The sequence below is a fragment of the Chelonoidis abingdonii genome, chromosome 8 (assembly GCF_003597395.2).
Source record: "Chelonoidis abingdonii isolate Lonesome George chromosome 8, CheloAbing_2.0, whole genome shotgun sequence".
Classification (NCBI taxonomy): Eukaryota; Metazoa; Chordata; order Testudines; family Testudinidae; genus Chelonoidis; species Chelonoidis abingdonii.
The window spans coordinates 22610702-22623451 of NC_133776.1; the positions used below are offsets into that span (position 1 = coordinate 22610702).

At 34.4% G+C, this 12750-nt stretch overlaps 1 protein-coding gene across 8 annotated transcripts in view; it reads right to left on the reverse strand.

The window, feature by feature from the left end:
- Nucleotides 1-12750, reverse strand: part of SMC4 (structural maintenance of chromosomes 4) — a 127184-nt gene that overhangs the window by 112344 nt on the left and 2090 nt on the right. For 4 of the 8 annotated variants that reach the window (XM_075068421.1, XM_032764819.2, XM_032764820.2 and 1 more), the window contains exons 2-5: nt 12152-12346; nt 10841-11019; nt 10021-10212; nt 7800-7976 (exon numbers count right to left, since the gene is read on the reverse strand). In XM_075068421.1, the coding sequence (XP_074924522.1) occupies nt 7800-7976; nt 10021-10212; nt 10841-11019; nt 12152-12281 (678 nt within the window). In that variant the 5' untranslated portion in view covers nt 12282-12346. Of the gene's footprint in view, nt 1-4747; nt 4926-7799; nt 7977-10020; nt 10213-10840; nt 11020-12151; nt 12347-12750 lie in introns of those variants that run through there. The other 4 variants (XM_032764822.2, XM_032764821.2, XM_032764823.2 and 1 more) reach the window with 3 other exon arrangements.

The window sequence follows — 12750 nt, forward strand, 5'->3', positions numbered from 1 at the left end:
ATAATTGACTCAGAGTTTGTGGTCCAGATATTAGATAATTTGGTTTTGGTATTAAGCTACTTAAACATACATATGACTTTGATTATAAATCACAATGAAAGAATATGGCCAAACAACCACCTTCTTAAAATTGGTATAAGGATTGATTACTTTTGGTATTCAGTTGATGGATTTTAATAAATTAGTCTAAGTTGTTTGATTTCACTTTGATAGTTGTGATGTTTTATTGTTTAATTTAAAAATATTAAATAGGTTTAAGTATTAACAAAACGTTACATTTTTTACATTTCTTTCAGTAGGAAATGTGGGTCCAGGATGTGAGGATACACCAACTGGACAACCTAAAAGCCTGACAAAGTCCCCACAGTTAGTTTTTTGTTCTCACATTCCCATAGTTCACTATCTTTGAATATTTTTAGTTTAAATCTTAATTCTCAATGTCCTGAGTTTGTAATGCCTGGTTTTGTATACCTACACTGTATTTGTTTTTTTTAAAAACCCATAAAGTTGGGGATATGTATTCTCAATTTAACTTCAATGGTAGTTTTCTACTTGGCAATTACTCTGTTTTGTTAAAGTTATATAAGAAATTTACTGCAGAATGTAAATTAGATTAGGAGAAAGATGACAGAGAACTACCTCTATTACAGTGATTGCATTTAATAAATTGAGCTATTGACCTGGTTCCATCTACTAGTCTACAATCATAATGAACTTAGCTTAATTACACCTAATTTCTTTAATATAGTCTATGCACAAGACTTTAATGCATTAACTGTATGAAAATGTGACGAGTGTGTTAGCAATAAGATAATTCAGGACAAAAATGATCCGACAAGCACTACAGTTCTTAAATAATCTATTTATAATGAATTTTAACTCAAACTAAGACATATTTTTGTACTTTGAGTAAATGCTGTAAATTTAGGGATAATGGTCCAGATTCCCTGAAGGTATTTAGGCCAATATGTTTTTCTTCATATGCAACAAACAGGCTGACATTCTCCTTTTAGCTCAACACTCAAATTTAACTAAAGCATTGTAACCAGTACTTTCATAATTGCCAGTAACAATGCTAACTCTGACTATGAGTGAATTAAGTAATTATCTTCTTGCATATTTATATGGTGGGTTTACATCATCACATGCTAGGTGTAATGATTTTTTTTAAATTTAAATTCCTTAAAAAAAAAAAAGTCTGCTTAATATAAAAAATGAGAACAGCCCAGTGCAGGGACTAAGGTATGAGATTCCAGCAGCCCTATAAAGAAAAAATGACTTTGATTTGCTTGATCAAAAAGAGGATAGCTTCCCTTTCAGTTCTTGTATGAGAATGTTAATATGGAAGGTTAGACAAAACTGCCTATTTACGGGCAGAGCCTATAGTGGTACATCTCCTTTGGAGTATCAAGCACAGCAGAGTCATGGTTAGGATGAGGGGTATCAATCCTCAAATTTATATCTAGCTGCTTCATTAAGGCATTTCATGCACTGCAAGAAGAGTTATTGATTGAATTGGTATTTCACATAACTGAACCCTCATGACTTACTTTTTCCCCCTTGTACCTCCTCTTAATTATAGAGACAGGAATTGCCTATGTAGTTGACAGCAGAAGGAAACTCTAGTGACCCCCTAGATTTGCTGGGAGAAGAAACCACATTAGAGAGACAGAATTTATATTTTGCACAAGTATTTTAATATTTGGACTTTGTAAAAGAGGTTTTATTAAAAACAAGTTTGGTGACACTCATACTTGAGTCAGACAATTCCAGTCATAATTCCATGTCTTTCCATCTCTCAATTTCCATTCTGGCCTGATTTTAGCAACTGCCATTTTGAGACTCACTAGAGCTAAGAGTACTGCATACATAAATGCTTTAAAAGCTTAAAATTGTAGATCTAAACTGAAATAAAGCCTTAGATGATGTAACTGCTAGTCTTGGTTGCAGCTTTTTGCAACAGCCAATACAAGCTACCTTAGGACTGAAGTAAAAGAGACAAGAAGGTAATGACAATTGGCAGGTCACAAGATGCTAGACCAGACATGAATGCTATCTTACAAATGGACTTTTACTGGTCCAGGCAAAGTCTCAAACCAGTGTAATTTTCAATTCCTGAATCCAAAACTGGCCACCTACAGAGACGTCATACTAGATTGTTCATCTAATTCCATTTTTTATCTCCCTATAAATAGATTGAGACAACAGCTTCATCCGATATAGCCTCCGTCTCACCCCCTCCCCCGAGCTGCAAACCATTAGTGTCTACCAAATAATAGTTTATGCCCTTGTTGTATTGTCTCATCTCCCCTCCCATTTGTAGTTGTTCTTCCACTATGGTGTTGATTGTGCTAGCAAGAAATGCCTTCAATTTCTTTGCTTCTTCTACATAACTGATGTCAATTTTTAAGTGGGGGTGGAGAGTGAAGGGATGAGGTGAAGGAAGAGAGAAAAATCATTAATGCTATAAGTGTAAATACTGGATATGCTTTTTTCAAAATGGAATTTTATAATGGCAGCCACACTTGACCTCCACTGTTTAACCCCCATATTTTCAACAGAGATGTTTTTTCAAGCAAAAATGCTCTAATCTAGAAACTTAATTCCACAGAATTTTCAGGCCCCATATTATGAACCCTGATAAGTAATGCTACCTTATTCTCCCCTCTACTCTTGCAAAGGAGTCTCTCACACAGCTCTCATTGCTCTGCGTTTAAACCCCTACAAGTCTATTATTAACAGGATGGGACTGGGAAAATAATACTTGTAGGGATTTCTTTCTTGCAGTTATGTCTCATTTTCTAGCCTGCAATTTCTCCATATATTCCAAATAAGAAAAATTCACTTGGTGAAACTATCCTTATAATTTCTGCCAGAACATTTCCCAGAAAATTAAGTATTACTGGGTGTAGGTTGAGAAAAATAATCAATAAGTCCTGTAAGTATCTTAGATACACATTTTGAGAATTTTAATCTAAATGTTTGACAGATGCACACATATAGGAAATTTTCAATGACATCCTAATTTGCCCAAAGCTGAGAAATTCAGAATTAGCCTGTTACACTAATAGCTGTACTTTGTATAGGATAATTATGTGTTCATAATGAAATAGTGGTCCAACTTAAAAGTTATCTTTGCTAAACTGTTATTTACACATATTTTGACTGTAGTTTTGGAAGCTCTCTCAAGAACATCCTGTTCAGCTCTGTGCTAAATATGATTCCTTAAGTTAGACTTACATTCATAGTCTTTAGTTTTGGAATCCAAGCCAGAGACTGACAATCTCAAGAAAATGCAACATTTGACTGTATAATTCATAATTTCCCCCCAGAAAACACAATTTAAATACACTAATCCTTCTCCATTATTGTCCTAATGAATAGCTAGATGAGTCGCAAAGTGTACAGTCTGCCCACACTCATGTTTAATAAGACACACTGAAATAAAAAAACTCACAAAACACTCACTTTTCCAGTGTTCAACAAGTTTGCTAACTACAAAGAGTAACACCGTAAGCAAATGAAGATTTTATGATCTGCAAAGTCAGATTCTGAACAAATACAATAAAAAGTATCAGATGACACTCTCTGAATATAACAGAATTATTTTAGAACCTTAGACTTCAAATCTGACAATATACATTAAGTGTCTATTAATCTTCAAAAAGTCAGATTTCTCAAACCATAAAGTGGTTGGGTTTTTTTTTTGGCTTTTGTTGGTTTTTTTTTTTTTTTTTTTGAGAAATGTTGTCTGACATGGAAGTCTAATGAAAAATTTAGTGACCTCTAAACATTAGGTTTTAGAATACTGGAAGTATAAAAGAGGCACTAATCATCATATCCCACTGCACTGGGTTCAATTCAGCATGAAGTATAACACTAACACAGCAACAGCATAAACTACTTTTGAGTATTCACTTGAATAAATCTATGTATTGCTTATGAGCATTTTACATATAGGAATTGAATTTTCATATGGATTAAAACAAATGCAGTAAAGACATTTTGTAAAATTAATCCTACCCACTGCTCACAAACTTGTTCTAAAAGTGGAGGAAAAAAAAAACCATACAAACAAACCTGCTTCCTTATTGGAAAGCAAATTGCTCCCCAACCACTAACCACTGAGTCTCCCAACCCACTAAAAAGAGCGATTCCTAAAATATTTCCATGGGCCAACAGGTGAAAGGAGATTTTAATATATTAAACTTTTGCTGGCAGCAGTCTTAAGTCATAAGACAAAAATAAATTTTTAGCCAATGGCAATGTATTAGTACACTGCAGAATGTTGTTCCAATCAGTTAGATCTACAGGCACTATATTTTTTCTTTAAAATTGCTTAAAGGTTACCAGAAAATATTAGAATTAAAAACCTATCAAGATCAGATTTGTATATTTGAAATAATCAGCATAAGAGGATATGTTCAGCACATAACTTTCAATCTCCCTTAGAGAAAATATATTGAAAATCTCACAGTTTTAATACTTTAACAATTTAGCAGAAATTAAGATTATTCTGGAAAGTAACTGAATAGGAGCTAGCTATCTACTGTAGGCCTGGATTTTCCCACTCTTCTTTGAAGGAGATTGAAGTTAATTGTGTACTGAACTGCCTCTGTCATCTTGGAGACATTTAGCAGAATTGTAATCTTAATAGTCTCTCTCCCCCACATTTGCTGGTCACATTCAAGTGTCTTTGCCTATCCCTGGGAAGTCTATGATCTTGACAGATCTCTAGAAGTCCTACCTCTTTAGTTAGTATTCCTTTTAGTCATATCCACCATCATTCCAGCAAAAATGAAGTAAACAAGATGGCCCTTCGAGCTTAATGCTAATCACTGTCTGGAGGAGCCACTGTTGAGCAACAAGTACAGCCACTTCCTCCATGAGTTTAGCATATTGTAGCCAGCACATTGAGCCCACAAATACAAATTAACTCAATTCTTGTTCTACATATAAATTCATAGCATTATCATTATAAGCAAAGTTTTAAAAAATAATCTTAGTTTTATTTGCTGCTGTTTACAGATAACCATTTTACATCACAATTTCAGTAAAATTTTAAAATCACATTATCTTAAACTCAACAGCAAGATGCTGGACTTTTCTACCATATGGTATACTTTTATTACAAGCTTTACAATGACAAATTTCATTTTCGTATTATAGTTTTAGATAGCCTCTGGAACATCTGAAAGGTACACCTGGACAATTTTAAGTGTTTACCCCAAAATTCCTAATATTTTATAGCAGTTAACTTTATTAAAAACCTAAAGTATGTGGTGTTGAAGTTTTAAGTAACATTTTCCCCTACTTAAATGTTGCTAATTTTCCATTTTGACTGAAGCCAGTCTTTAAATAGTTTTCAAAGGTTTAAAACCAAAATATATTTGTCAAGTCCAGTTTTAGGAGAATAATTTGTGCTACAAAGCTTTTAGATCCTATTAGAGGGTGTAATACCTGAGTAACCTTTTTGACAAGGGTTCTTTGTTGTAAATGGTACTGCTCCTGCTGCCCTCCCCCTCGGCCAAAAAAACCAAAACAAAACAGGGTTCTTTGAAGACTGTAGGCAGAAAGGCTATTTTAGAAGCTGTGCTTCAAGTGTGTTCAGAAGAGCAAACAATACTAAGTGGGCCTGAGAGAACCATACTAATTCAGTTCCATTTAGTTTGACTAAAATTTAGGTGCCTTAAGTTGGGCACCTACATCTATCAGGAAAAAGAGAAAGAAAACTAAGCAGAAATAGAGGTAGTCCAAAAGGTAGGTATTTTTTGTACTGAGGGATACTGAATACAGTAATTAGGTACTGAATAACTAAAAGTTTAATTACTATAAGTAGGTTATATTCTGCCTTTGATCTTTATACAAACTTCTCAATCCATAGCTTAACTTTCACCATTATCAATGAAGACAGTAGTATATCCTAAATTTACAATCTGGCCCAGACCCCTTAATTAAAAATTGAATTGGGCCCTCTCCTCAGAATGAGCACAATATTTAGCAGGTCAGGATTTGAGGTATTCACCACTTAAAACTGGACTAAAAAAATTCATTTAAATCTGAAAAAGCAGTGATATATTAAGTCCAGTTTCAGTTATAACAGGGAAGTAGCAACACTTAAGCAGAAATGTTATTTATTGATTCTTAAATTACAGAACATACTTTAAATGCTTTATCACGTGGAGAGCCATATTTGAAATAATATTTTTAGCGATAATCCCCAGCCCTCAAATATTCAAGACTGTCATGTTCCCCCATTGGTAATTATCAGTTCACATGCCCTTTGAGTCAACTAATCATCAGAATCTATCTGAAGCAGAGCTCTACAGACATTTGCACAGGGAAATGGACTTGCTTTATTGAGAAAGACTATTTGCACAGAAATCTGGTACATCTTCCTCTGCACAGTTAACAATAGTACTTTGCCCACACAAGGCCAGGAGGAGGAGGAGCAGCAGCAGCAGGGAAGAAAGACCCACCACCCTGCCCTAATGCTGGTTACACAGCAGTCAGTCCCTTTTCCATTATCAGATGAAAACAGTGGGACTCATACGTGGTGGCTCCCCTCTAATAACTTTATTTGGAAGTCCAGTGGACTACTATAATAGGCGAGTTTTCACTAATTCTGAAAATATATACATATTATATAAAAATATTTGATGAAGGGTTGTTTTTTTTGGGTGGGGGTGGGAAAGAGGAATAGAAGGAAAGCCACCTATATTAAAAAGAACTATGCTTGGCAGGATTCTTTCCCAGATATTTTCCCACCTTCATCCAAGTACTGGAGAAAACACCTTACCCCAGGGGTCAGCAACCTTTGGCATGCGGCCCATCAGGGTAATCTGCTGGTGGGCCGTGAGACATTTTGTTTTAGTTGACCGTCTGCAGGAATGCTTCCCTCCCCCCCCTCCCAGCTCCCAGTGGCTGCGGTTCACTGTTCCTGGCCAATAGGAGCTGCAGGAAGCCCAATTATTTTTAAGTTAGGAAGCCCTGGATGCTTTTTTGCAGGCTTTGTCTCAAATGGTGAATGCAGGACACCAGCCCCTTCGCCTTTGAACCAGGAAGTGGAAATATGTTACAGTAATGCCAAATTCGCTTGTAAAAAACAAAACACCCAGATTTTTTAGAAGCTTGAATGAGGTTTGCTGTGAGCTTTAATTTCTTAATTGTGCAAGGCTGATTTATGTACCCAAATACTTTAAAAGTGTATTTTTAAAAACTCCATCTTCTGCAGTTGTCAAACAAGCATGAAGAATAGCATGCGTAATGTGATGACAGGATTGTGTTGCTTTCAGTCTATATGTGCGATCTAATTTCAATGTGTGTACTATTGAAGTAAAAACATTTCAATGTCATAAAACACTATGTAGACGAATCTCTAATTATTTCACATTTGAGTTGACTCCATATTGATGCATCTTATCTAAAGGATAAACAAGTTGCTGAATCCCTGCCACGCTTAAGCAGCACAATAATATTGGGGTTTAAGATTTACTTTACTACACCAATATTTACGTGCTGCTAGGGCGGAACAAGTATAGCAATTCTTCTATTCATCCAAATTTCAGGAACACACTCAGCAGTACAAACCTTTGGACTAGAAGAATCAACTGTTTCTCTTCCTTAAATTTCCAAAGCAGCAAATAATGATTTGCATTTTTGATAGAGCATACAAACCATGATGTGCTGCTAGAGTACTTTAAGGCCTCAAATACAAGACTCGGAGTACCTAGACAAATGTACTTTCTTAGGAGTTTAAGAGAAGTTATATTTTTAGACTCAGAACTAATCAGACTTACCTGTAAAATTAAAAATCTATTATGATCCAGGTCAATTCCATGGCTTCGAAGCAGAATACCAACATCTTTGAATGTTTTCTTCTTCCCACTGATGTGGTAGACAGAAGAATTATCTCTGTAGGCAGTTCTAGATACACAGAAATTGCTGTTGGGAATGACTTCATAATCATCCCCTTCCTGTTTTGAGGAAAAAACAAAACCAGAAAAACAATTGTTAGTATAAAGTCACAGCTTACTTCAGATTTCACTTTTAAGTGCAGTTTTACCCTCATGTTCAGGCTTTTACAAGGCAACTGTACCCTGGTTCCCAGTTCTATTGAAGTGTATAATAAATCTTAGAGCGTGCACACCTCACTAAACATGCAATGTTTTTGCTTCCAAAAACAGCCTTGAAAACAGCATAGAGGCACTCTATACAAGTTTAAACTGAGTGGGCCTTAATTTTATGCCTCTCCCTCCTCTCACCCCAGCTACTGCTTTAAAACACCATAGTCTCTGTTTAGCATCTAATGACAGATTTTTTTTCTTCCTACACTCTCCATGCATATCAAAAAGAAAAAAACCTTGTTCATATTCAAAGAGGCTGCTACTTCTTTTAATCTTTATATTAGGATGCCTTGAGTATTTTAACATAAGTGCTGTCTTATTTTTGAATAATTTAAAAAGTCTTTTTTTTTTTTTTTTGCAGGGCTAAGGAAGAGTTGTTACTTTAGCTAAGTGCCTCTGAAGCAATTGTACAAATAGAAGATACAAAAAATGACAATTAAAAATGGACACATTGAACAAATTTATATATAAGTATTTTAGTAGCTAGTCAAGAGATCTTTGCTTTACCTGAAAGCAACAGATACAACAAAACTGACATCCCAATTTTATTTTTACAGAGGAAGTTTTAAAGAAACGCAGTAGTTCTAAAATTTAAGAAAGTGGTCTACTACTTTAATGGAATAGCCCCCCAGATTCAATCACCTTTAATATCAAATCCATTCAGAAGTTGTTTTGCTTCATGAAATTAGCTTTGAGGTATTATGCAGGTACAAATGAAAGCCACAATAAATTTAATTATTGGACAGGCTAGTATAATATAAAAACAAGTCAAATTTTTATTTGTATTTAGATATAGTTTAATGCAGACAAACAGTGCTTCAACTAAAATGCATGAAGAGTCTGTTTTTACAATACCCGTACCAGAATATGTAATTTAGGCAATTAACTAAATCTTTTGACTTTCAATAAGCTTTTTATAATTTACATCAGAAAGCAAGTATACTTCCCCTTTTTTATTTCTTCAGTTGCATGCACAAAATTATCGCAAACAACATTTCTTGGACAATTAAGTCAATATTTGAGCAACGTTGAACAATTTATTGAAAAAATATTGGAATCCTTTAAGTAAAAATTTCCCTCAAGCTGTAAGTAAAAATAAATCAATAATACAACATAAAAGTTTGCACTAACTGGAAACCAAAATAGATGTTTTACATTTTTAATTTTCCTATTTCAGTTAAAATGAAGGTCACATCGACATCTTAACTCTAATATTTCAGAAAATGTTTAGTCTTTTTAGGTGAAAGTCTTGTGATTGTTTAAATTGATAATGTACTGTGATATAAATAGTGTGTATATACACACCACAAAAACTTAAAGTTTAAGCTATTGTAAGTTGATATTGAAGTAGAAAATATCTAAGGCTGAAAAGTATAGAAATACTCAGTTTTTAATCCTCAAATCTTAAAAAAATCTGCATAATGCATGTTACAATTTAGAACACACTGTGTATCTGATTTTAGACTTATAAAAAGTATCAATGAAATCAGTTGCACACAACCCTAAAGTGTGTGTGTATTATAAATATAGATATATAAATAAAAACATTTCTCATGTGACTTGACAGTGGGATAAGGTTCAGTATTTCTAAAACAACTTCAGAATAATGTATTACCAAACACTAGTCACCCAGAAGTTCTAATGAAAAGTTATGTCTATTCAAAGAGGAAATTAAGCACTATAAAGAAACAAATCTCCTTGAAGTTGTGTACTTTTTCAGCCAGTTAGGTTGAAGTATTCTACTTCATAAAGGTAAACCGATCACATGGGCAAGATTTTCATCCTAAGCTAGTTCCACATTAAGACAGACAGTAAAATGTTAAATTCTCAAATCCTAAAAAAAAAAAAAAAAAAAGCCTCAGCATATTTTTTCTTTAAACAGAAGAATACGTACCTTGTCAACAATCTTTTGAAAGTGAACTTCCACAGTACAACTCTGGATGTTCTTGTGTTCGTCAGAATTATGGATCAGCACAGAAAGTTTTTTGGATCTGATTTTTTGTGCCCGATACCCAAATACAAAAAGCATTGAATCAATGACATTGGATTTTCCACTGCCATTTGGTCCAATAATACAAGAAAAACGCTGCATAACAGAAAGAAACAATATTCAAATTTACAATAGAAACTAGCCAATTTGTTTCATATACTTCATTTGTGGATAGCTGAAAAAACTTATTTCTAGTGCAGGAAATTGCAGACTATTGGGAAGCTTAGTTTTTACTGCCCGGGGGGGGGAAAGGGGGGAGAGGGAAGGAGAATAAAAGGAGTACAACCTATTCAAAATACACCTCTGATTAGTACAGATTTCTATGTTTTATTCCATAAAGTCAGAAAGCTATATTGTACCCAGTAAGCAGGGTTTATAAAGAAACAAGTTCAGAATTAAACACATAGTTTTCTTGTATGTGTGACTTAACCCCTAAACGTTGTTAAGTAAATGAAAAAGTAAAGACGATAAATACTTAAGTTGTAGTTTACTTCTATTTCAAGCATGGTACAGTATCAAAAACTTACACTTTGACTACAAGTAATCTATTGTCCTTTAAATAAAATTAGAGTATCATCATTAAAGTAATTCTCACTTTTCCACTATAAAATATAGAAAATAAGAAGTCATTTGCTGATAAGTTGTGTTCGCGGTACTGTAAGGAGTACTAGAGACACAACAAAATTTTAATTCAGTTTAGAAGTTACTTAAAATAGAAAAATACCTTATGAAAAGGTCCCAGAATTTGTTCCCCTGCGTAGGATTTGAAGTTCTGGTTTACAATATGAGTTATCATGAGGCGAGGAGCTCCAGCTTCATTGGTCATTGCTGGAGGTGGGGGAGGAGAGATGCTACTCAAAATCTCTTCTAAACTTCGATCATCAAGTACCCCATCCGAGGCTGCTAAAAACATCCAAAATAAAAAGAAAAAAACTATATAACGTCTCAATGACTTGAGAGACCTTCTAAAAGCTTAGTTCAAGCAGAAAAAGTACAAAAATTTGCTTCTATACAAACTAGGAATCTATACTTTCACTTTAAATTATTAAAACTGAACGTAACTAGTTAAAGCACCTTTCTTCCAAGGAGCTAATATTTTAGAAAGTAGACACTTAAGATGTCCCATCCCTTCACTAGTGGGATTACTGTTTCATTACATAATGCTTATTCTAACACTTTGCAAGGCAGTGTGAAATTATAATAGTTACATTTAAAAAGCCTACAAATCCATACAAATGGGCAAAGTCTTTCTAATTAATAACTGGACAGCCACATTTCAGGCATGCTCACACACACTGTAAGGAGGAGGAGATTTGGGATGGCTGAACAATGCCCTGAAAAACTGTAATGACAGCACAACTTAATCCTGAAAGGCAGGAAGTTTATTACGAAAACAAACTGGCCTCTTGGATTTCAATTATAGTTTTACTTAAAAACAGCTTTTCAACTGCTAAAAGCAATTTTTTCTTTAAGTAGATAACTCTGACATCACTTTCCACATATTAACCATTTATCAAACATCTTACTTTAATAACATCGCATACATGGCTACCTAAAAACAGTTTTCTACAGATGTTTCCAGCAGAAAATCAACTCTAACACAAGTTTAATACGTAACGACTAATTGCCTAAAAGTCATTTAAGAATTTCAAGTCACTGCCACTTATTCCAGCCCAAGAAATCTCATACTGTGGGATGCATCTGTAGCTAAAATAATCTTGCCACCACAATCAAAAGTACTAGACAACATAGCAAGAATATGAAATCTATGCTTAGTTGGAATAAACATTGCCTACCAACAGCATTTTTACCTAAACTAAAACACCGATGCAAATGCTTTAACTCTTTCAAAACCATATTTGCCGTTTTAAAAATCGATTTAAATTCAACTTGTCAAAATAAAAAATTACAGTATCCCTTCCTAGATAGAAGCTGAATCTGAACTGGGGTGCCCTTAAGTTCAGCAAGATACTATCATGAAGACATACCACTAAATTTACATGCTTGGTACATCGGGATCATAACAAACACTTACCTTGCTGAGATGCTTCACTGATGCATTTGTCAGCTTCTTTTTCCACTTCCATATCACTGGTGGATTCCTCCAAGGGCTCTTTGCCTTTTTGACGGGCTGCAGTGGAGGTTTTGGTCCTCTTGCTTGGCATGATTTCTGTTGGCTGTTTCCCTCCGATTCCAAGCAATCAAACTACCCAAGGGACTATCTCCTTCGCTAACACAAACAAGAAAAACCCCTTGACCCAAGTGCCGGGCGTATCACCCATTAAGGGCTATAACTGTGCATGTGTATCCAAAATGACTAATAATAAGTGAAATCCATATGAATTTCGAAGATAGGATCAGGATTTCAACCAAACTAAAACTCAGCCTTTAGTCACCATATTTTAAAGTCCCTTAAAATCGGTAGCTTTATCCCCCTGGCTTTTACATATCAGTAGAGGACATCCATGTATTGAAACCCATCATACATTCTGATGTGGCAGCATTAAAACGTATCATCCATATTCAGATGAATAATAATTATGATGTTACTGGCAAGTGTCATTTCAGTAATAAACTGAAGCAGATATGTACTTGAAGAAACACTTTTATATATACACACCTAAGTATTTTCAG